Here is a 26,201-nt window from a genome sequence, read left to right as displayed (position 1 = left end):
CCAAATAGCTCCCGTTTTTCGGTATTCCTTGAAACGGAATCATATTTATAACCAGGGAAAGCTTAGACAATACGCAAGCAAATTCTTCCGCTTTCCTCTCTGCATGCAGGCTGGCCGAAAAACCGGAAGCTCGCAAGCGGCGGCGAGTCGACCCTCTACTCCGCAGACGCAGCCAAAAGGAAGTCAAGGGAACACCGCTCGAATGTGCAGACGCCCTGCTCCGCCCTCCCATCTGCCTTGCCCTTCCGATTTCCCTCGAAACCGCCGCCGCAGCCTCTCCTGGAGAATCAAAACAGCGACTCCAAGGTTGCACGAAACAGAGCCGCTGACGGTGGGGTAAGCCACTTCCGCTTCGCCGAAAACGAAAAGCCCCGACAAAAACACATAAAATACAACATAACAGCAGAACGAGAGAAGCCGTGTCTGAAGTCGCGCAGCACCACGCGACACGAGCGGCACGAATCCACGCGACCGCGGCTGCGGGTACAGCCCACCACCAAGACCACTACTACCATTACAACAGCAACGAAGGCAAATGCGGCAGCAACAAGAACACAACAATGGAAAAAAAAAAAAAAAAAATGTGACGTCATCCCGCACGTGACTCGCGCTCCCGCTCGCGTGGGTCTGCTGCAGGCGGCGGCGTGGGGAGAGTGCACACGCCAAGTAGGGGAGGCGAGCCGGGCGGCAACTCACAAAAACAAGAAACCACGTGGCGGCGCTGCGCGCGCCCCTGCGGAAAGCGCGCGTCGTCCGCGCCACTGGGACCGCTGGAGCCGTCGGCTGCGCTCTGGGGGCGAGCTGTGCTCGGCTTCGGACCGCCTGACGGGAGGAAAAAAGAGCGGAGAATCGAGGCGGACAACATCGGCGATGGAAGCTCCGTTCAACGAGGACGACATCTAGCGATTTCTACTGTGTGCGTCGGAAGTGTGCGCAGACGAGCCCGTCGAGGAAAAGACACACCAAAACAAGTGTCCCTGGATTCTGAGGAGGAGGATACGCCAGAACCCCCCCGCGATGAGTGCGCGGTGATCGGATTTATCCCGCCGGCGGGCGATCTTCGCAAAGTGGTGTTCGCGGCTGAGAAATAATCTAACTACGGATCATGATACTAGGTGTGAATTGTGGTGAACCTACGACGCCGAATGATGCCAGCGGATGTTGCCACGGCGGTGGCGGCGGCAGCAGCAATCGGTGAAGTGGTCGCCTAGGGAGTCCGTCGCCGTTTCCAGCCGCTCTCCGGGAGCAGCTCGGCGTCCACAAGAGTCAGCGTGCGCGAGCCGGCAGGCTCCTTCGCAGCAGCGATGCCGGACGCCGGGGAGCAGCAGCAGCGCGCGGGGTTCGCGCCCGCGCGGCTAGCGCTGCCGTCGCTGCTTACGCTACTGCTGCTGGTCTTGGTGGCGCCGCATAGGACCGCCGCAGACGGTGAGTACATGCTTTCACTCTATACACACTGCTCCTCATCCTTCAGCCGTTCGGCTGCTCCTGTAACATTCCCGGTAGCGGGGAAAGCGGTCTCATCGGTTTATGAAAAATGGTTACGATGAAGACGAAGACACGATATGCACAGGGATAACGCTGATCGTGTTTATGATTTCGTCTTCCATATCGCTGTAACCATACTTCATAATGCCAGTAAGCAATTAGCTTAGCTTTCAACAATACGTACCTCGGAAACTGCGGTGCAGTAATGCAGAACCGAAATCTGGGCAAGTTGGTAGACAACTAATCTTCAGAACAAAGTATCAGCATATGACTTTTGTCTACGATTGCTCGACAAGACTTCGTCTAGCGTGTTTGTCTACTTTTTTTACGTCCCTTGTCTGTCAACGCTTTGTTCTAAAGATCAATCTATCAACCAGTCACAGTGTTAAAAGATGCGATGCAGCGTTTCAGTTCCAGCCACGAGTGATACTCTGGACGGTACCACAGCTGCGCGTGGCAGAAGCCTTCGAAATCGCACTTATACGGCGACTCAAATGCCATTTTTCGACATACGTACAATAAGGACCGGCCGCGCCGGCTGCATTTCGATGGAGGCGAAATGCAAGAGCGCCCGTGTGCTTGCGTTGTAGTGCACGTTAAAGAACCCCAGGTGGTCAAATATAATTCGGAGCCCTCCACTACGGCGTGCCTCATAATCAGAACTGGTTTTGGCACGTAAAACCCCAGGAAGAAGAAGACCATAAGGATAGATGGTTGAAAGGTCAGTGTCAAAACGATCTGAAAGCTCGAGCTATGCGAACTCCACCGACAACAATGTGTCAATCCAGACGGTGACTGATTTGTACTATCGCTGTCCTTTGTTTTCTTCAGAATTGTGTCACGTCATGACACAAAAAGTTATACAAACTTATTTTAAAATCAAAATGTCACCGCAATCTTTACAGAATGCGGGCTGTGATGATCATAGCCCCATAAATCGAAGCATGGAAACGGCATCTAAACCCTGCGGATAATGGCCGGGACAGAAGACACGAGGGACGACCTCGGGAGGTTTATTACCACACCATATCTTCAAACCCCTCTATCGTACCCTTTGTCTAGTGCAGTGCGGTAGAGGTGTCCTCCCCAGTTACTGGGCTGCACGGACCCACTTTCAGTATCTCACCAAAGAATAATCTCTTTCTCTCTTAGCAGATTGCTATTTGTGTTTACCTCTCCCAGGCTCGCCCACTGTGCTTGAATATGCAAGCTCACTTGGCCTTTGTCCCTCGTTTCTTGACTCACCGCAGGGCTCTCATATGCCTCGAAACGACACATTTATGATTGTTTCCCGCGCTTTCGCAGACACGCAGCAAGCACACGAGTGAAGCGATAACCTCCTCGCATCAAGCTGACTTAAAGAAAAGGATTCCTCTCAAGCCTGACCGAGGAGTGGCTGCGCTGTCCGAGCGGCCGGGGTATGCGGATAAGCTGCATATCGCCCACGGGTCGGCGACGGGGCAGTCGAGAGAAATGGGCAAATAAAAAGAAAGAAAGAAAGGAGAGGGAAGACAGCGGCTAAAGAGCCCACGACGAGAGCAGGACAGCGTGTAAATAACACGGAGGCGGCGATAACGCCTACTCGAACACGACGCGGAGGCCAGCGTGGACACACACACGCGCACAGGCTGTCAACGTCGCGAAACGCTGTTATCGATCCGAGACTGTACACGGGCCGCTTCACGCTGCTCGCGAGCCCCGATGCGGCCGCGGAGCTGGGGTGACGGACCGTCGTCTCGGTAGAGTTCGCGTTCCCGGTGACGGATCGCATGGCCCATCCCCCAGCACGGGGCTGGCTTTTACGTTCACGTTGTGTACATGATGATGATTAATATTTATTGGCATCCCATTTGAAACGGGACGGTGACAAATAGTCAACTAGCCTGCTTGAGTTACTCAGGTATGCAAAACATGCTTTTCATTCTAGCATTTTTGTATACATCTCTTTAATCTTCGTTCTCTTCCTCAAAACTTCTCAGCCTTGTACCGCTACCTATGCATGTAACGGATCCGGTCGTATCAATCTCTTCCCTGCCTTTTTGCCACCGACACTATAAATGTCACTTGCTTATCTCGACTGCTGACCGGTTGATGATTCCGTCCACTTTAAATCCAAGCGCTTCTGGAACGTGTACGTTACCTACGGGCCTCACTGGGTGAATCCCTTCGCATTCCATTAGGATGTGCTGAGTAGTCTCCGGATAATTGCTGCAGCATACGCATGCGTCATCTTGTTGCGAATATTTGCTCCGGTATGTTTTTGTCTACGCAACCAGCCCGAGCCTCAAATAGCAAGGCACTGCACTTTGTTTTACAGATTTTCCCTTCTAATTTCTTTCTTGTAAATCTCCATGGTCTCTTTTTGTTTGCATTCTTGTCATCCAACTCCGCTGTCTGTTTCTCTCACTTTTTTTTTTTTTTATGACTCCTGGTTACACTTTCAATTACCCTGTACTTGGTTGCCAATTTCCTTGACCTCTTTCTCCATTCAGTGTCCACGCTTTTCAGGTACCGATAGTTGAACACTTCAGCCGCCCATTTATTTTGATCCAAGTTCCTGAATCTTTCTTCAAAACTAATTTTGTTCTGCGCTTCTCTGACTAAAAACAAGGATCAACCCATGTCACCCCGCACTGCCTCGTTTGTGGTCTTGCCGTGGGCTCCCAAAGCCAACCGACCTCCCGATCTTTGGTTAACTTCTAACCCCGACAAGATATCCGATAGCCTTTCATATACTATGACCATTATATAAATGGACGAAACTACTATTCACACTATTCCGAACTTGCATGTTGTATCAACACCTCCGGCTTCGTACGTGCGATGATAAGATCGCAGCTGACGTCATACAAGCCGCATGTTTCAGCCATCCGTTCCAATCTTTGAGCATCACACGCTTATCCTAATTCAAAAATATTCGTCAGTTAGACGTCATGCCGTTCAGGTTACGTTTTCTGACCGAGAAAAACAGGCCCGCCTAAATTATTTTCGAAGGTAAGCAAAAGCTAAACGAACTTGTGTTTTAGGATCTGCTTCGACGTCAAACTCGTAAGCAACTTACTACTCAAAAATGATCCGAGCGAGCAACGCTTGTGTTCTCGATGCCTCCATCACGACCTGCATGCTACCTAGAGTGCGTAATATCAACAGTCAACGTGGGGACTTCAGAGGAAATTAAGTTAAGGTGTAGCGGGTGCTTGATGCCAGCCGCCTGAATTCCCACTGTGCAGCTGCGACCAACGTTACGTTGGCTGCAAATACGCGCAGTCCAGATATGTGCTGAAGTCTGTTCTCGTTTCTTTGTGTTGCTCGTTCCCATTCTCAGCAAGGTATCTGCAGCCGCTCACAGGCGCGAAGCTGAAGGCTGGCTACAAGTGATTCAATGCGTGCATGCGCTTGTTGTTCCGCAGCTGTCCCCCGTCCTCGCCTCATCTAACACAGGACGTACGACGCTTCGCTGTTGCTTCTTTATTATTTGTTACGTAGTTTCACAGACAACAGAGCACGTATAGAGTTGTGCGAGCTTCGCACGGCGCAATGTCTCAACTAAAGAACGGCAGAAAAGAAGCAGAAAGAACCTCACTCACGCCGCCATCGCAGGGTGTAAGGATACTCGCGCTCATCACAGCTGCTCGTGCCTACCCCCGGGTCCCATCAGGAATGCAATATTCCACGGCACGATCGATGCATTATTAGGCGGCACAAAGCGTAACCGAAAACTTGCGACCAATCGTGCGTCGCGCAGCCTGTCCCATTTCGCTGTTTGAATAATCGGAAAGACGGACAGGTGGCGCATTTATTATCCCGGCAAAGATGTGAGGGGCTTCGCCGAATGCATGCGGGCGTATTAGTATTAAGCACAAATGAAAAACGTCAACACAATAGCTCTCTGCCGAGTAATAACCGGCGGTGACCAGTTGACAGTGATAATCGCTACAACACTACCGAGCGCTATGCACTGATTGAAAGCGCCATCACTTTTAATCCAAAACTACACATTTCCGCCAGACAAGACTGCTGTCATTCTTCCCGATAGCGCCATTACGGAACTATTTATGGTTGCAACGGCTTCTTCTAAGAAATGTCAGCCCGAAAGAGATCAACCCGTGCTCAACCATTCCATGTCAAGCATTCCACGGCATCAAACACACACGTCGCCTTCGACATTACAACGCGTAACGACGTCACAGCGATGTAAACATCGCACATGGCAAGTCGCAACGGTTCCGGTGATGATTGAACGGCCATTCACCCTTCCTCGTCCTCATTTCTGGCAGACGTCATAAACGATCACTTCTTTCACTCGGAGAAACTCAGGTGTGAAAGCAGCTGCGACTCACCGTTTTCGGCGGCACCCAGTTGGCAGCAAGTAATCCCACAGGCACAGCACAGCACAACACCCACCATTCGACGGTTCAAACGGCGCAAGAAACCGGCTTTTCTGTCGGCTAGGCTTGGCCGGCGTTTGTCTGCTAGCAAGCCGACCAAACCGGTCGCTACGCGGCTTTCGCTTTCGGTTTCCTTTTTGAGGTGCGGTGTGGCGAGCGGCGATAGGAAGGTACGGTAAAGCGATTGATTAGTTTGGTCCTCACGTTACCTGATGCTCCAAAAAAAAGTCCTAAGTGTTTCTTTCTAAGCCTGCCATTATTGTTTCGCAAACTGCAAACACTGTTTGAATTAGTAGTTAAGAGAAATTTTGGAGCACGTCTTTCAAACTTGCATGTCGACGCGCATCGCAATAAAGAAGAAATGCTAGCTGGCCGTTGTGGGCCGCGGTCGTAGGGCATTCTTTTTGCAAATGAGGCGTACATTGGATAGTGTAAGCTGCTCGAATGTCGCAACCATCATCGCGTGTGAGGGTGTTAAATTCATTAAGACTCGGAATACCCTACATCGTATATATGTTGGCCGAAGTAATCACACAAGTGTTCTACACAGCGTGATCTGCGCGTGCATACTTCGATTTTTTTTTTCAGGTATCGAAACCAAACAAAACCATAGGGACCACGGCGACCGAAAACAGTGGACGATAGGGAATGGTGAATGCGTGCAGCCAGCTCATGAAAAACGAAGCTCAACTTTCAGCAAGCAAACGTGAAAATGAACGCACATTTCTGACGTCGTTCAAGAGATGTCCACTGCAACACCAGGCGCAAAGTGTTCACACCATTCCAAAGAGAGCAGGCATCAACTGGGAATTCTTTTGCAACTCTGGCATTCTTCCCGTTCCGCCGACGTCAGCGGCCGGTGCCTCTCTGCCGTAGAATCGAGACGCATGCATTCCACTACCGTGGCGAATCCGTTCGAAAAAGCAAGTTCAGGACATGAAAACAGAATGCCGAAGAGCAGACGAGAAAATAAACGCCACTGGGCCCAGCTGCGAGCCTCTTTGTCACTCGAACAGCGGAGTGGAATCTTATCTTTCTCCTGCAAAGATTTTTAGATTAACCTGCCTCTCTGGGACTCGCACCCCGATTCAGACGCTTTAGGCCTCGCCTAGTGAGAAACAAAGCGAGCCCTTTTAGTGGTTTTCTGCCCCTCGTTGCCTCGTCTGCCTCTCTCTCTCTCTCTTTTTTTTTTTTTTTTTTTTTTTCTTGGTGGTTCTTTTGTTGGTTTCTCTTTCATCGGGCCACAGACGCGACAAGCCTGAAAGTGAAACGCCAGCGGTGAGGAAGTCGAGAGAGGTTCGTCCGAGAGGGTTTCAGTCGTCGCTTCGGTGTGCTACGGTGCCGACGGGAGAGTGCGGAGTTGCACGGTTGAGCTCGTCCTAAGCGCTTCCAGCTGTGACGACGCGATGCGGGGCATTCTTTTTGTCCTCCGCGTGGGGTCGTTCGCTGGAGGCTTGCGGAGGGAGTGGTACAGGAGTGATGACTGTCGCTTTCTGCGCTGCCGCAGGCGTTGGTCGCCGTGTACGCGAATTACGTGGAAGGTGCCCGCTGCAGTGGTGCCGGTGCCGTGATTTATTCGCCGGAAATTGCGATGCGATGGTCGATACAAGTGCGGTGTCGAATTGGTCGAGCGTGTGTCACGCTTGCGTGAGAAGGTTACAGAGCGGGAGGCGTTCACGAACGGGCCTTGGCGAGATTTGAGTGCGGGGACAACGGAGAACAGTGGCGAATCGTTCTCTTTCAATCCATGCGTTATGCTCGTCAACTGCCAGATGACACGCACTCGTTATGGTTGCACGGTTCCCGCTGTTCACCGAATTGCAGCTGTACACGGCAACTATGTGTACGAAGCATCCCAGCGCAGAGCTGCGTTTACTCCTGCCAAGCTTAGAAGACTAAACGACCATTTTCTAAGAAGTGGGCAGACATAAACACGTTATACTCTAGAAGAGCTATAACAGGTCGTCTCATGTGGTATGGCTGCTTTTCATTTTAGCTGTTATCCATAAACAAGGGCGCACTGGCGTTCGTTTGCACTTAAAGCAGTTTTTGCAGCGTACGAAGGTTAAAATATTTTGAAGGCACCATCGTCACTGTGTGATCTACGTGCAAAGATAAGGTGCGCGCATGCTAGCACCCCTACTTGACGCAGCACTCGCCGCAGCGCGACTTAAAATTCGTTTTCGTGGAAAGCAAATGACTACAACAGCTTACGGAATATATTCAGAAATCCAAATCTCCTTACGCGTCTTCGCGTCTCAAATGACCCCGTTATGTTCTGTGCAGTCAGATTCCGTAGCCAACTCACGACGCCTATGACAATGCATGCGCGACCTGGAAATCTATTCGGATAGTCGGCACTTCAAACCTTTGTTCTATTTCAAATCAGGCAACCTTCTAAAGCAACTTTGCTGAATACTGTACGAAGGCATCGTGGTGTCGTGTTCTATGCCATCCTGCTGCTCTGTCTACAGTATTTTGATGGCATGTGATGGCAAGCTGGCATTGCCAGCGAGCTTCCACTGTGAACGAAAAAGGGAAACGAAGTAAAGACGAGTTTAGACAAACAAAAGACGAGTAAAGACGAATTAACGCGCGCTCGTCTCGTACTGTGTGTTCAACTTTCATCGTTGCAGATAACGAATCAATGCATGTTGTGTGCGTTAAATATTGGGTACGGCAACAAACCGAACACGTTTGCCGAGCAAGCTGAACATGGTATTAATGCAAGCAAGATATATTTACTCTTTTTTTACTTGCTGTTTTTTACTTACTGTTTCATATCTGTATGCACGAACTGTGCAATTATTCATGCGATGGCTAGTAACAGGCTTTGTGTACGCACCACCACAGACCAGTTTTAACCTATGATCGATTCTCAAAGGAAAGTGTTGAAGCCTGAATCAGCTTCGTGAATGTGTCACCGTATTTACGCAACTTCGTTCTGTACCCTGCCGCCCATTGCGACCACTGGAGCGAGTGGATCTGCCTGGCCATCGACACGTTGTTTGTACTTGAAGAATGCGAAGCTTTTGAGTTTTTGAAGGCTCAGTTCTGCGAGAATAACAGCTTTAGCCGCCCCTCCGCCCAGAATCCGTTAGACCTTTAATCCGTGTATACGCTATTGAGAACCGCAGGCGCAGCCTAAGAGCCCAAACTTCATCGAAGCAGTGTTTTTTTTTTTTTTTTAAGAAAACGAAAACACGGCTTTTCCGTAGAGTCACTGTTTACCAAACGAGAGTGGGTGCAGCCTCTGGCCGACGCTCGGAAGCTGCTGCTCATCCTTTCTCGAGTCTGATGGAAAAAGCCTCGTCGCTAGTGGTGGCGTTTCTTTATTATTTTTTTTCGGGAGCACTCTTGTGTTTATTATGTACCCGTTTCTCCCAAACGACGGCGCTATTTTAAAAGCCTCGAGGCGTAGTCGACCACGCCGCAGAGGGAAGGGGGTTCGAGGGCTCTCCACCAATACAGGCTTCCACGGTACTGTGCAGACCTGTGTAGTACTGTGTATTATGTATAGTACTGTGTACTTCGTCCCACAGTACTGCGCTTCTGTGTAGCATGTGTACTGGGTGTCATTACACGACAGCGGCGGGGTAACGCTCTGTGAATAACTGCGCAAAGACATGGTACAGAGTCGAAATTACGTAGAAGAGCAGATAAAAAAAAATCTAAGCATCGCACCACCAAGGAATGAAATAATTGTGCGCAGTACGCTTCGCCCCCTTCTTTCTTGTTAGGAGGAAAAGGAAAACCTAATCTGCGCTGCACGTGCTGCTCCAGTTTCAAACCGAAGGCGCAGTGGGGGATCGCATGAACGAGTTTGCGAATTAAGTGCAGGGGTGCTTAATCGGGTGCCGCTTTCGTATGCAATCGGAGATCTGGATAGCGCGGCTTGTGCGGCTGTATTTTTTTTTATACGTGCGGTCCATAGCTAGTTTGCCTCGGCAAGTAAAGAAGGCGATGTGTTGTCTCCCATGCCAACATATACAGTTAAACTACACTCGCACTTTCCCACAGAACTTGTTTTCTTCCGTTCGCTTTCCTCCTCCTTATCAGACTGTCTGCAGTGCATGTGCGGCAACCTTTTGCTCGTTTTCCAACTAGTTCAGCTATCGACCTGATCGGGTGAACCGCCATTGTTTAACAAAGCCCGATCGTGCGAACCGCGGTCGCTCGCACTTAGACTCGGCTTGAGGAATTTCCCAAAGCAAAACTGCCGCATGCGTTCGATAGCATCGTACTTTACAGACCTTTGTACTCGATGTACAAGGAAAGTAACCAGTTTTTTTACAGCAAGTACGCAGCGCTTGAATATTGTTGTCTCTGGCCCTGGCAAACTGCTCTTGAACAGAATACCGACACTAAATAGCACACGTCACGCTGGGTATGCCTGCTCTCCGGCGTTAAAATTAAATTTTGGGGTATTGCGTGGGAAAAGCTGCGATCTGATTATGAGACACGCCGTAGCGGGGTGAGGGGGGGGGGGGGGGGGGGGACTCCGCAATAATTTGGACCACCTGAGGTCTTTTAATGTGCACCCAAATCTAATTACACGGGTGTTATCGCGTTTCGCCCCCATCGAAATGCGGCCGCCGTGGCCGGGATTTGCTCCCGCGACCTCGTGCTTAGCAGCCCAACACCATAGCCACTAAGCAACCACGGCTAGTCTCTCCGGCGTCATAATTACTGGCCTGTGTACGAGTAGATTTCATTCATACGAATAGTTACGAATGGGAGAGCCGCGATTTGCGGCGATTAGCTGCTGAAACCCGACAATGAAGAAATGCACTACTTAAGTTTAGATCATCAATACGGGTTTGATCATTCTTATCAAACCCGTATTGAATATAATTTACTAAAGGGGCGCCAAAGAGAAAATTAAGTTTAATTGTACTAAGAAATTGCTCTGCTAAAACAGCATGAAAGACAATCTAACCGCCGTGTAAGGAGGCTAGACAAGCCAAGAAAGACGAGTGACGACGGCGCCTGGAAGTTCTCGCCCCAGCTGGCCGTGACGTCACAGATTTTGACGGCGTCTGATCGGGATCTCTTATATTTTTTCGGTAAATATTTACTACATTGTATTTTAAATGAGCGAAAGAGACAGCTTTCGCAAGTTTCAATAACTTCTCCTGTGCCACGAATGGCCCAAATACGAAGAAATAATTACAACTCGCCGTGGTTGCTCAGTGACTATAGTGTTGGGCTGCTGAGCACGAGGTCGAGGGATCGAATCCCGGCCACGGCGGCCGCATTTCGATGGGGGCGAAATGCGAAAACACCTGTGTACTTAGATTTAGGTGCACGTTGAAGAACCCCAGGTGGTCCAAATTTCCGGAGTCCCCCTACGACGTGCCTCATAATCATATTGTGGCTTTGGCACGTAAAGCCCCATAATTTGTTTTTTATCATTTAATTAAATCAGTGACGTCACACTCACGTATCTGCGGTTAGATTTCGGCGCGAAATTCGAAAATAAAAATGGGCCCTTCATTTTCGTTTTTAGTAATCCTATTACCGCAAAATTATTGAATATATATATGTATTTGTAAAGAATGCTCTATCACTCTGAACTGATGTGCTGTTTATCTTTAGTTTCGATTTCACAAAATGATTAGCGACCAGCGTCAGCACACAGTTGATTTTGATTAACTGACATGCAGTATTAAAGTACTGGACCTTGCTCACTTTACTGCGCTGTGTAGTCTTTTATTACTATTTTTTATGAGGGGGACGTCTGCAGAGATCAGCGCAGTTGCGGCAGCAAAAACAATTCCAGGTCTTATCTTGACGAAGGAGACATGCATATTCGTCTCAAGTCGCGAGCTCCCGGCGAGCTCGTACGCTTCGTTTCTACATGCTTCAAGTTGGCACGTACGCCCGACGCGGCCGCGGTTCCATTGAAATAAGTGGCGGCCAAGGCCGGCGCGACCAAGGCCTATTTATTTCAATAAACCTTGCCTCGAAGAAACGCTAGGGCGACAAATCGAAAAACACAAGGGCGCAGCGCGGTTTTCAAGTTCACCGTCTAGGCCTTTTGCAATCCGTCGCACTGTTCTTCTCACGAGAATGAAATAAACTGAGAGATGAAGAGAAAAAAAAAAAAGCTCCTTAAACAACGACATCTAACGGCACACATCTCTTCAAGAGCGCAATTCGTCTCGGGGGGCGATGCGCCGTTGTTATTTCGAAATTTGGAACTTGCTATAGGCAATGAATGGGTTGTTTCGCTTCCGCGTGAGCTCGAATAAAGAGCGCAGTCTATTATTCTCATAGAGGATGAGGATAAGGTACGTTTTTGCTCCATAGCGAAATCTACCAAATAAGCAGGAACGAACACTTCAGGCATAGCTGCGCATTGTCGGTGGATATATTGCATGCGTCATTCATAAGCCAACACTTCCGCGTCCCGCGAGACTTTTGACTCGTGGCCCTGGCTTATATGACTCGTGCATGGACTTATGCTTTTGACCATATAACAGTAACGTCTTGATAATTGAAAGGTAATCATATGTGCACAACACAGCTAATAGGAGTTACCGGCATCGCTCACAAAGCTATCATCGCTTTACCCGTACCTGCACCGAATAATTATTTATGAAAAAAAAAGCGAAAGCCTATTCCGCCTAAAGTCTTGATGTCGTTATCTTCAAAACTGTTTAGGTCCACTGCACGACGAAATCTGCCTGCGATCTCCATTTACCAGTGTCTTGTTATAGATTGGACTCTCTAATGAATTGTATAATTTGTGAGTAGGGCTTATTCTCGTATATTGAAATTGGGATGTGAAAGAAAGCGATGATCCTTTTCTAAATTTGAGCGCACACTTTTTGCAGCACGAAATGAAAGTAGGCGGCATGTTTGTGTACTACCAACTGATTTTTAATGACTCTCATCGGGTATATAATTATTATATAAGGTACATATAAAGGATCTTAAAAAACACAAAGAAAGATTATACACTTATCTATATTCGTTGCTTGATCTTACTACAAATTATTTCCTTTACATTTTTTTAAGTTATAGACGGAGCACTTAATTACACTGTTTTTAATGTTTTCTTCTATGGATCGCGTCGTCTTCGTACGTGTAGTCTTCTTTCCTACCGTGTTTAATATGTGTCCACTCAAATGCGGGAACTTTGTGAAAGAAAGAGAGAGAGAGAATGATAAACGAAAGGCAGGGAGAAAATGAACGAAAGGGCGTCTCCTATGTGCTTGGTCAAGTGAATGGACTGCGGCCATTCACTTGACCAACATTCACTTGCGCATTGATGTGCGTGTTCCGGCAGCCGCTGTCGTAGACATTTCCTTTCTGTCCTTCTTTCCTTGTTTCCTTCCTATTTATTTATTTATTTATTTATTTATTTATTTATTTATTTATTTATTTATTTATTTATTTATTTATTTATTTATTTATTTATTTATTTATTTATTTATGTGGATCCAGAACACCAAAAAACTGAGTAGCTGGGATAATCGTGATCGTATCTCCACGGCGAACAGTTGACGATTGACCAAGCAAAAATCGGTATGGATAAATAAAAATTATAATATAAATTAAATTCCATTGTAACGTTCTAGCATTGCTGAAAAGTAAACGCCGTGAGAAAGGTTAAATTACAAGTTCCAGGTAAAAAAAAAAAAAAGAACAAGCACAACACACTAATAAAACGAATCGGTCTCTTTTGTGTTCCCGAGCGCGTTGTCGGCATCTTCTAACAAGCGGCTTCCACGTCCTCTTTTTTTTTTTTTTTTTTTGTCTGCTTCTCTCACAAGTTCAGAACACGGTTCTGTGTTTTATTCATTGCCCGCTAGTCCTAACCATCGAACGTTTTGAGTGGAGGCCTCCACTCAAAACGTCGCACACGTCACGCTCAGAACACGTCGTAGAGAGCCTTGATATTGTTGTCTATTTCTTTTTTTCTCACCAACTTCTTGTACACCGTTGCGCGACTGTACTTCTACGCCGAATATCCTCTCAAGTTAACGCGAAACGCATGATCGCTTCTGTAAGCCTAACCTCCGATTTGTGATGGCTCACTCCTCTGGGAGCTATCATCTTTGGAGAACGGTCTTGCGCTCCTTATATATATATATATATAAATATTGTAGCGAAGAAAACTGGCGCCCTGTGTGACTGGCGCGCCCTGTGGACGCACTATCATCATCGGCCCGCCGACGAAGACGGGCTCGCGCTCTCGGTCTCCGACGCTCAACTGAGACGGTCGCGTTTCTGAGTCGTCAATAAACCCCATTACATATTTGGTGGAGGTGCGGGGTATTTTTCTTCGCTCGATTTACGCTCAGGCTATTGGCAAGTGCCTATGGATCCTGCTGATCGCCCGAAGACAGCCTTCGTGACCCCAGATGGCCTATATGAATTTAACGTTATGCCGTTTGGGCTTTGCAATGCCCCTGCTACATTCGAACGAATGATGGACAATCTGCTTCGTGGGCTCAAATGGAAGACATGCCTATGTTACCTTGATGATGTCGTCGTCTTTTCTTCAGATTTTCCCACACATCTGTACCGTCTCGAAAAAGTCCTGCAGTGCATCACCGAGGCAGGCCTCCAACTCAACTTGAAGAAATGTCGCTTTGGAGCCAAGCAGCTTGCTATACTCGGACACGTCGTATCGAAAGATGGCATACTCCCTGATCCTTCGAAACTTCACGCCGTCGCCGAGTTCCCGAAACCCACGTCTCTGAAAGAACTTCGGAGCTTTATCGGGCTCTGCTCCTACTTTCGTCGTTTTATCCGGAATTTCGCTTCCATCATTGCTCCGTTGACTCAGCTGCTTCGCGGCGACACACGACTTTCTACTTGGACCACAGCTTGCGACGATGCGTTTGAAACCATGCGGCGTTTGCTCACTTCGCCTCCCGTACTGCGCCATTTCGACCCCACGGCCCCCACGGAAGTCCACACCGACACCAGTGGCGTAGGACTTGGTGCCGTGCTTGCACAGCGAGAAAGTGAGCATGATGAATACGTAGTAGCCTATATACGCCAGCCGAACACTAACGAAAGCGGAATCTAACTACTCCGTCACCGAAAAGGAGTGCCTGGCTATCATCTGGGCACTTGGAAAATTCCAACCCTACCTGTACGGCCGCCCCTTCGACGTCGTTACAGATCACCATGCTCTATGTTGGTTATCGACTTTAAAAGATCCGTCTGGCCGCCTTGCGCGCTGGGCTCTACGGTTACAAGACTTCGACATACGCGTCATTTACCAGTCTGGCCGTAAACACACCGACGCGGATGCCCTCTCTCGGTCGCCTACACCAAGTGACGTGACTTGCATTACAGCCATCGAATCGGCGTTTTCGTCGCCTGTGCCCGTCAACATGGCTGTGGAGCAACGTAAAGATCCCTGGATTGCGGCACTTATGGATTGCATTTCTGACACTTCAACAACACGCCCTTCACGTGCTATCCGCCGCCACGCTTCTCATTTCGAGTTGCGGGAGGGTGTTCTCTATCGTCGAAATTACGCTTCCGACGGTCGCAAATGGTTGATCGTCGTTCCCCGCCATCTGCGCACAGATGTATGCTCCGCTCTCCATTCAGACCCGCAATGCGCCCACGCCGGCCTCTTCAAGACTATACGCCAGGCTTCGCTCCCGCTTTTATTGGCGTGGCATGTATAATTTTGTGCGACAGTACATTCGCTCGTGCACAGCGTGCCAACGACGCAAGCTTCCTGCTCCTCGTCCTTTTGGTCCTTTACAGCCCATTCCTTGTCCGTCCCGACCATTTGACCGCGTCGGCATCGATCTCTACGGCCCTCTTTCCTGCACATCAGCTGGCAATCGCTGGATTATTGTCGCTGTCGACCACCTCACCCGCTATGCAGAAACTGCGGCACTGCAAACAGCGACAGCCCGCCACATTGCGTCTTTCCTACTGCATCACTTCATACTGCGTCATGGGGCACCGCGGGAACTCCTTAGTGACAGAGGGCGTGCGTTTCTTTCCGAAGTTTTTAACGCCCTTCTGACCGCGTGCCATACCGTCCATCGCACCAGTACAGCTTATCATCCGCAAACGAACGGCATAACAGAACGGTTTAATCGTACTTTGGGCGACATGCTATCCATGTACATGGCATCGGATCATACCAACTGGGACCTCGTTTTGCCATATGTTACGTACGCCTATAATACCGCTTCACAGGCCACAACGGGATTTTCGCCATTCTTTCTCGTATATGGCCGTGAACCTACATGTACGCTCGACACCATTCTCCCCTACCGGCCTGACCCATCAGAGGGCACGCCTCTGTCTGAAGCCTCCAAGTATGCCGAGGAATGCCGTCAGCTGGCCCGTTCGTTCACGGCGGAAGACCAGAGTCTCCAAAAATTCCGTCGCGATGATGACCGACCTCCCTGCACCTACCAGCCGGACTCACTAGTCTGGCTGTGGATACCTTCAAGCACCCCTGGTCTATGCTCTAAACTCTTCGCTCAATACCATGGTCCCTACCGCGTCGTTGAACAGACGACGCCGGTCAACTACGTCGTCGAGCCGCTAACGCCATCTACTGACTTGAGGCGTCGTGGACGCGAGACAGTCCACGTCCAGAGACTTAAACCCTATTACGACCCCCTTGTCCTCTCCTCTCCTTGAGTCGCCAAGATGGCTCCTTCTTCTCCAGGGGGCAGTTGTAGCGAAGACTGGCGCCCTGTGTGACTGGCGCGCCCTGTGGACGCACTATCATCATCGGCCCGCCGACGAAGACGGGCTCGCGCTCTCGGTGTCCGACGCTCAACTGAGACGGTCGCGTTTCTGAGTCGTCAATAAACCCCATTACAATATATATATATATATATATATATATATATATATATATATATATATATATATATATATACCGCAGCTTGGCGCTGAAGTATTTCGTTTCGTTGCGAGCCGTGGACGAAGGGCGTCCGATATCGCGAGCAGACAGAAACGAAAATTGTAATTAAAAAAAGAAAAAAAACGCAGTAACATTGAAACTCAATTGGACGGCTCGAAGGGAGAGTCAGAGCTTGACAGATGGCATCCGCCTGCGAGCTTCCTGATGGCTTCCGGCTGCAGAGCGTTCGTCATTAGTCACGCGAACGCGAGGCCTTGAGATGTGATGTGTTATCGCGCTGTCGGAGACGCCTGCATGTGACGCTTCATATAGAGGGCGCGAGATGACGCGGACGTGCGCGTCATGTAGTTTCATTTCAGCCGGTTCTATCACATACAGGGTGCCCCACGTAAGCTGAGATAAATAGTTTGAAATCGAAAAGAAATGAAAACGCGTAGAAAAGCTGCGCCGAATCTCCCACGACATTGGGTGAAGAGGGACATTAGCTGAAACGTTCCCAATAAATAAACAGTCACTTTATATAAGTTAACGAATTAGCTGTGATTGTGTCCGTGTGTGTATACTTGCGCCATACATGATGCCCAAGATAAGTCGAGCCATATAGCACTCGAGTAAGCCCATTTAAAGGTTTTCGGCAGTCGCGATGATCTCATCAGTATTTTATAACTTTAGTAAACTACGCACGTCACTGAAAAACGTTAGTAATTTGATCTGAAAATCACAGATTATGGTAGTTAGAACTGTGGACCCAACAATTACGTCAAATAAGTATTATTGTTTTTTTTTTTCGGTGCAATGAAACCTTCTTGACTTTCTGGTTGCAAAAAAAGAAAGGAAAAGAAAATGAACGAGCATCAAACTCGAACATTTTTCAGAAAGTTACGCTTGTGATGTCGACGTTACAATCTGGATTTTCCGGTTGTTTAGCAGAACAATACAAAAATAATTCTGGCGCTTTAAGTGCCAGAACCACGACAGGATTATGAGACAAGCAGTAGTGGGGGACTTCGGATGAATTATGACCATCTGGGGTTAGTTAACGTGCAGCCAATGCACGGTGTACATGGGTGTTTTCACATTATTTCGCCCCCATCTAAATTCGGCCGCCGCGGCCGGGATTCGATCAGCACAATAGACCACCACAGCAGGTTTATACAGAAACATTTCGTCCGGTTGTACGCTATAGTCCTATTAAATGCTTTCATTTTCTGTTGCCTCAAGCATTCGACGTTATTTTACTATTCAACCCATGTATCATCTTACCGCTTCAACATATTCGGCCGGTTTAGCGAAAGTTATCGCTCAGCCCCTTTGTACACTTTTCGAAAAATTAAATGTATCAATAGAAGATGTTGGTGCCAACGCTTTGCGCCGGCAATTTCAAGTCCCACAATCGTATTAAAAAAAAACATGCTAAAATACACATAATATTGGTGTATACAATATATTAATAGTCCACGTAGGAGAATAATAGACGTAAGCAGAGTAAATTACACGTAGACATGTCTTCTCTTACAGTACAGATCGGCTCCCAAAAATGCGAAGTTTGTTATGCTGTGCGCAAGACGAAAAAAAAAAAAAAGGGGGGGGGGGGGGGGGACGCGAGAGGTGTAGAGATTAATTAAGCCACGTTGGGTGGCTATAGCGTCGCTGTTGCTGTGCTTCTCCTCCTCGTCTCGCTTCGCCTGCACACGCGCAGTAACGACTTCTGACGTCACGCGTTCGCGAATGACGCAACGGCTAATGTCCTCGTTTCGCGCGCTGATCCATTAATCGGCCGTTATACCAAGACGGGCATAATCGCTCGTACGGCTTGCACGTACTACTCCTGCCGTGCGAGTTTGCTGCGCAAGATGGCGGCGTTGCCAAATAAGGAGAGCGCGCAAGCATCGCGTTAAGGCCTCCTCCTTCTCTTCAAGCTCTCCGCGGCAGCTGGTCTTGGTTGTGGTCAGGCTATTTTAGGGCCCTTCGGTTTTGCACGCGACTGTACTACAACCGTGGTTTAGAAGCAAGCGCGGCACGCTGCTGGCGTTCTGCTTTCAGGGAGAAGTCTACCGTGGCGCGTGCGCGCGTGGACTGGGTGGCCTAACGACACACACAACCGGCAGCATGACCGCGCACCCAGCTGGACAGTGACAGCGACGAAAGTGGACTGCGTCGTTCAAAAATAGTTTCTCTCTTCCTGTCTTCAGGAAGACTGGAAGCAACGTTTCCGAAACCTATGTTTGTTTACTACGTGTATTATTAGTTTCCTTTATATAGAATAAGCAAGCCGTTTGCGCCCGTTATTCTTAAATGTTTCGATTACAGAGCTTCAGACATAGAGGACGCGAATAAGCAGCTTAACGTATCTTCAGCGGCTCTGCGCATGCGCAGAACCCCAAACACAGCTTAAATTCTTTTGCACGCAGGGCGGCTTGCGTACGCAAGCTTGGGCGCCTTTCTTTCTAAAACTCCCAATTGTTACTCGTAATGGCCAGCAACCTACAACTTCACTTATGTATAGCTTCGCAGCGTTCGGCGTCAAACATGTGAGCCGAACTTCGCAGCACTCACGCTTTCGGTGGCGCATTGCTTAACGATTCTAATGCCGTGCACGTAATGAAAGCTGAATAAGGCTTCCCTCTCGACCGAGCGGGCTATGGGGAGACGACTCGCCGCTTGTTTTTCGACGTGTGCATATTCGTGCAACGCCGAGACGGGAGAGAGGCCCCGTGTGGCCGCATCGACCGCGTTTCGCGCCTGTATACTGTGAGAAAGGGCTGATCGAAATCGTCGCTTTTGTTCGCCGCCCCGCGTAGTCGCCGAAAGGCGGCGACGGTCCGGAAAGTCGTCAACGCGCCGAGCGGCTACAGCGTCGTCGCCCGCTTCCTCAGAAAAGGGGCGAGGCCGCCCTGCAACAAACGCCACAATGCGCGCGAGAACAAAGTTGTCGACTTGGCGGAGAATTAAAAAAAGAAGAAGAAAGAAAGAATAAGGGACAAAAGAAATGGTTTCTCGAGATTGATAGTTCCGTGCGTCAGACACCGCGAACTCGGAAAAATCGAAGACGGAAATGTAACATTGAGCCAACGTCGTAATACAGAGAACCCGGCCTTCTCGTGACGGGTTTACAGAAATGTTGCTGACGAAATAACGAAATAACAAATCGCTTGGTGATAATTTTTTAATGAAAGGAAAATAAGCTCGTACAGTTTGTCGAGTCTGGCGCATATCCATGGGACATTGACTCCTTTGAATCAAGGCATATGATGGTATTCTTTGGCAATAAGTAGATCGTAATCGATTTGCTCAGCTTTTCATCGCTATACATACACATATCCCTCATATACGTACAACAAACCACATTACCTCCCTGGTTAATCTCCTCACGTATGGTTTTACTGTTTCGTTTCGCTATCTCTTATGATCTACTACCAACGGCTACACTGATAACTGAGTGATAACGCGATAACAGAGCAGATGCGAACTCAAGCGAAAGTATGCCTTGCGATAAATAACAAGCTAAGCTAAAACAAAACCAATGTATATATTAACGCACTGTCGAGTGTAATATAGGCGCACGGCGAACTCCTTTGTCTTGTAGGAACTCCTCCTCTGTTGTAGATAGTTCGCTGCATAAAGACTGAGGTACTACGGAAATTGCATTTTTCTTTGTTCTATGTAATAAAAAAAGGTTTACTAAATTGAGAGAGAGCAAGGAAAAGGAAGTAAATGGCTACCGCCAACGCAGGTCTCAATAAGCAACTGCGGTCCATGCTTCCACGCAAACACGTTCGCATGGGCCATGCGCAACTATGGCGCGAAGGGGTCGATAAGTTTGCCAAATCTCAACCATCACGCGCTGACACAACATTCCAGACGTTAAGTAGTAACAACAACAGCACCAATAATAATAATAATAATAATCGTAGTTCATTATGGTGCCCTGGAACAACTCATATTTGCAATGGCGCACTTAGAAACATTATACGTCATTACTCATAGACTGATCATGGCTATATTGTACACAAGCTATTAGAATATATAGAGACGACGACGCGGCAACTAAAAGAAACCACACGAAAGCATCCCTGTACATTCCTCCCTTCGCATCGAGCCGGCATATCTCATAGCAGGTCGCTGGCCCTGTTTTCGTTGCCACGATATAGGCGCGTACACGCATCGCGCAGCTACGCGCTCGCTTGCGTGTGCGACCGCGTTGGCGTGCCGTGTTTGCCTGTGTCGCCAGGGAGCATTTCTCCGGAAGTTCGCATACACGGCCCGAGTACCGGCACGCGGAAATTGAAACAGCTCCGTCGCCGCGAGGCCGCGCTGAAAGCTCTCGCGTGCCGGGGGGTTCGAGCCCTTCGCCCAGCAGAGAAGCGAGACCCCGTGTTTGCGCGGGTCGTCATCAAGGCGGCGGCGCCGAGGCTAGCGAGTGCGGTTTCTATAACGACGCTGACCACTAATATGAGTCAACACTGACACGGCGGCGCGCTTGTTTGTCCGGAAACCGGACGCTTTCGTCGAGTAAAACCATGATGATGGTGATGATGATGATGATAATGATATCACTGCGTCAGCACTTCCTGTTTTCCTTTTTTTCACCGAAACTAATCTCGTTCGGTTGGCGCCACTTCCTCGCGTTTGGCTCCATACTCGCATGCATGAGGCAACATTATTGGAAATAGTTCGAAAAGAGCAGGTATGTATTGACGCGCGAAAGTGAGATCTTCCGCCCTTTCTTTTCATCTCGCTGCGGGCTTCTACTCTGTTTCTGTCACGACTGGCAACAGCAGTAATACATTTAGAAAATAGCGGAAGCGGGAGCGACTTGGCTCGGCCAAAAAACGGCGCAGCGGCTTGCGCAGGACAGCGCATTTATATATTTTCGCGGGCTTTGTGAGCGAGAAAAATAAGGGGAATCGAGGGGCTCGAATTTTTTTTTTTTTTTTTTTTTTTTTTAGTTACAACCATATATGAAGTAAACCGACAGTGAAGCCAAAGAAGGCATATACCATGCATACATCCGTAGAATCACAAATAAAAATGCTAGACTTGTAAAAATAATTGCTTACCACAAGAACCGTAACTATAGCGAGAACTAGCGACTTATCTTTGGCGAATTGGATTTCACTCATATGCACATCTCTTGAAGGATAGGACGAACAAGGCTTCGACGTGCGTAGCCACAGAGCCATGCCAAGGCCGGCCTAAGCTTAGAATTGCATGGGTAGAATACGTCGAAGGAAACCCCACCTTTAATGGCATCCCCGTCCCCCCACCCTTTCCCCCTGACAGTACTCAACTTTCTTCAACGTTTTATGCCGTTAGTGGAGCTGCCATCCAACTTTTATAGATGCACGATGGACAGTAGTGAGCTTTCTGTGGAGAGCTTTTAGTAATGTTGCCGACTACACCGGTGGTTCACATTTTATTACGTGCATGAAGTACTCAGTTTTTCTCTGCGACGAGAGAGACAAGAACCAACGTTATTCAACAAACCCTCTCGTATGCAGTCGGTAATTATGAGGCATATAGCGAAGGTTGGGGACATAGACGCATGCGTGCTTGTTTGACATCAACACGACAGCAGACCACCAGCGTCCGCGATGCCTTTTACGGACAGAGACGGGCTTCATCGACTCGGTAGCAGACAGTTTATTTCGCATTCAGCAGCGTAAGCGATGCGGACATACGTACTCCCGCTCGCAAATTTCGATTTTCTTCGAGTAGGCACGAAAAGTCAGGATACGAGATAAACCCGCGGAATGATGCGAACCGTTCTAATTAAGGAACGACGTCACCTGCACGGGATGATGCTTATATTTTTGCGCCCGGCAGAGAAGAGCAAGGGGGCTGACAAAATTGCGAATGTGCGAGGAAAATGAAAACGAAATGGCGTTCTATACATGTCACGCAATCTCCGCGGATGAATTGGGTGCAATGAGGTGATGGAAGAAGACACGCTCACGCAATCTGTCACGTCGTATCAGAGAACCAGACCGCAGTCATCAATGCGCTGTCCGGTATATCACGGATTGCCAGCGGTGAAGAGTGCTATACGTGGGGCGCCGTCGGTATATGGCTCGAATTCGATCGGTCAAGCACGTATTGGTGCGAGTGTTTCTCTTGGAGGGGCAGATGGCATGCAGCTACTCAATTATACGAGGCTGCAGTCACTGCTCGAGTCGAAAAGGAAGACTCTCTGCATGTGAGGTTCACGCGATCCCTTCGGACAGCCAATTCTCCAGTAACACGGACATTTGTGCGGCGTCTCACAAGCCGTATCCACCATGAGGCTAATGAAGTAAAGTAAATACTAAACGAATGTATGCAGCCATGTGTGATGCAATACGGCAAAATGTTGGTAGCCACACAGTTTCATTTTTATTCACACAGTTTGACGTCCTTCAATGCAGATATTGCACGCGTTCTGGCGGTGAAAAAAAGAAAAGTATCGCCTCATGAACGTGCACTCATCGCTCCACATTAAAGATGACTGGCGCATACGTGCACGGTTAAATACAGTTCAGTTCGATTCCCAAATTCGATTTAGTACACAGCGATTCTAACTTGCGCTTCGTAAGCGCTGGAGGGACACTATAACATATGCTGCGAAGTTGTGGAACAAAAATAAAAACAAACTTTGAAGGAACGGGTAATTTAGCTCGTCCGTGCAGAGACTACTTCGCGGAAGACACTATCCCCGTAATGCGGCAGAAATGTCACAGTCATTTCAGGGAAAGCACTTCCGCTCGCGTCAGGGCGCTCGCTAATAGGGCATTCTCACGCATCGCCGCACTTTTTTCTCTCTCTCTCGCTCTTTTTTTTTCTTGCTTTACCGTTTTCACTCACGACACCGAAACCGTGGAGAGTCGAGTGGTCAACGACTGGTACGGGTTCAACGACCCTGCGCTCGATAGTAACAGAGCTTTAGATTAGAGGACGCAAACGGCTTGCGTACGCAAGAACTAGGGACCACAGTACTTACTGCGCATGCGCAGACACCGACGTGTATGCCTGCGCATGCGCAGTGCCGTGGCCCCTAGTTATTGCATACGCAATCAGTTTGCGTCCGTCCCCTAATGTAAAACTATTTAGTAACGCCGTCGTTACATGCGTCGCTGCTGCAGGGGTAACAGAGAAAGAGCAATGACCTTGAAACGCAGCACGTTCGCACTCAAATATTACAGTTCAATAATTTCTAATTTGTAAGGTCTTTGGAGATGCGGTCTACTTTGGTTTTACGCAGTAAAATCAGTGGCCAACCTCTCAATTTTTCTTTGTGCATGCTGTTCCTCCCATTTTCCTCCTCCTGCCGGATGGTCTAATTATTTTTTTTGCGAAAAATAATAAATAAATCAGATAGGACAGATGCGGAGTCACGTTGTACGGCGTAAGCCAAGCCAAAAGAAACTTGGAATCTAGGTCGGTGTTCACAAACGATGCGCTTGCATGACACACGCCGCGCTTTCTTTGCAAAACGCATTAGCAAGGAGAAATGCGTCTTAGCTAAAAAATATAGGCAACGCTTATCACAGCTTTAGGATACAATTGCACGCGTTCCGGTCGGGGAGCCCTTGCACGATCTCATTTAATCCCGTTCCCCCGCTATCTCGGAGAAAGGGTTCAATCGATTTGTAGAGGTGTACGTGGCGCCAGAAGCGACCGGAACATATCGCAATCGATGAACTAGACACAGTTCACACGGAGCGTGTAGAATATGCAGAAGATAAGGGCTAACGTCGTCACGCAAGTAAAAAAAAAAAAACCTCACCTTAAAGCCTAATAACGAAGCTTGAATGATTTGTATACTGACAGCCCGCGGTTATCGTTGTTTAAACCGAATTGCCTTGAGTAATTACCGTTCAGTTATCTATGAAATTGGGGTCGGTCATTATAAGCATAAGCGGTACGGTACGACACAGCAAAGTGCACAGTCCCGGTGCCTTTTGCGAACAGGCCTTTTACAAGATAAGATGTTTGTCGGAGCGGCTTTCATGTTGACGGTGACACTGTTAATTAGCAAAACGTCATTGTAGTAGTAGTAGTAGTAGTGTTTACTGTGGAGTAGCAAGAAAAAGGTCGTGGCATCGTAATTTCATCATCACGGCCATCCGCGTACTGTAGAAAAGCATGATAAAACTGTGCCTGTACGAACGCCTCAGGGGTACTTACCCATGTACTTAAACAATGATTGATTGATTCATTGATTCATTCATTCATTGATCGATCGATCGATTGATTGGGATCTAATTCTTTAGCATCCGGTGGTGGCAGTTTGCGAGATCTGATGATAAAATTATTATAACAAGGCATCGCTCCGTGCTTTGCCAGCGACATCGAATTTGATTGGTTCGCTTCGTACTATACATTGCTACGGGCGTCGTTTCTTACTTCCACTGCGTCCACCGTGGTGCGCATCTGGTTCCGCAGTGCGGGAGGATCAGATATTGCGTTCAACACAAAGCGCTGCGTTGCATGCTTTTAGATTGCTTGCCATGTGAATGACGACTGGCTCAAAGCAGACAGTGCTGTAGAATTCGATAAACGTTCTCACCAGTAAATTCAAATTGTTTGTTTGTTTGTTTGTTTGTTTGTTTGTTTGTTTGTTTGTTTGTTTGTTTGTTTGTTTGTTTGTTTGTTTGTTTGTTCGCTCTGCATTTTTTTAGGATACCATCATGCGCTTTTTCTCTCAGCGTGAAAACATTTGGGGTACATGTCGGTGTAACCAACGTTTATACGAGCCTTACTGGAGCTTGAAGCAATTGCGCTAACGCAATTTCTTTTTCAAGTACTTCGACAAAGCGTGTGAAGAAATTGCAGTAATGAGCCAACGAACGAATCCCTGCAAACGACCAATGCCGACATGCATGGAAATTTAATTCCTGGATATATAAGTTTTTTGAAAAGCGTACACGTCAGATTAGTGGGCTTTCAGTATCGATTTCCACTTCAAAGCTCCTCAATCTCCTCTAAGGCGCACATCGGGTACCTAAACTATCGACGCTGCCGTCAAATGTCGTTAGCCATTATCCGAAACGGTCACACTGCAACGGCGTCTCATTCGATTAGAGCATTTTCGTGCGTTTCATGGGTCCGACTGTGTTTTGCCGACTACCACGGTATACCGGCGACGAGAGGTCGGCGTCGCTGATTACGAAGGCACGCCCGGCTCCGAATGGCCGCGCTAACGAATTCCTCGTGTCATTACCGGCGCCAGGAATCGGTCGTGACGCATCAAAAAGGAAAGAGCTGCAATCGGAAACACACGGGCAGAACGGCAGACGCCACGCGCGCGGAGCTCTCGATATAGATGACTTTCGTGTGAAGGGACCAGAGTACACGTCGCTCCAATTTACCGCGTGTGACGTCGATGTAGTAGCACAGTGCGCGGGGCATATATTTAAACGAAATAGCTGGCTGAACTTGGAGCTGTCTGTTTCCTCAAAGCAGGCGCCATGAGTTGGGGCTGG

General features: G+C 48.3%; 1 protein-coding gene across 2 annotated transcripts in view; it reads left to right on the top strand.

The window, feature by feature from the left end:
- The first annotated feature begins 743 nt into the window (after positions 1-743).
- LOC119460763 (Down syndrome cell adhesion molecule-like protein 1) overlaps positions 744-26,201 on the top strand; it is a 107,377-nt gene continuing 81,919 nt past the window's right edge. The window contains exon 1 of one of the 2 annotated variants that reach the window (XM_049671796.1): positions 744-1,425. In XM_049671796.1, the coding sequence (XP_049527753.1) occupies positions 1,305-1,425 (121 nt within the window). In that variant the 5' untranslated portion in view covers positions 744-1,304. The remainder of the gene's footprint in view (positions 1,426-26,201) is intronic. The other variant, XM_037721847.2, reaches the window with a different exon arrangement.

Source organism: Dermacentor silvarum, chromosome 8 (assembly GCF_013339745.2).
Source record: "Dermacentor silvarum isolate Dsil-2018 chromosome 8, BIME_Dsil_1.4, whole genome shotgun sequence".
In the NCBI taxonomy this organism is placed as follows: domain Eukaryota; kingdom Metazoa; phylum Arthropoda; class Arachnida; order Ixodida; family Ixodidae; genus Dermacentor; species Dermacentor silvarum.
Note: the sequence above shows the minus strand (reverse complement) of the source record. Positions and strands in the feature narration are given on the sequence as shown.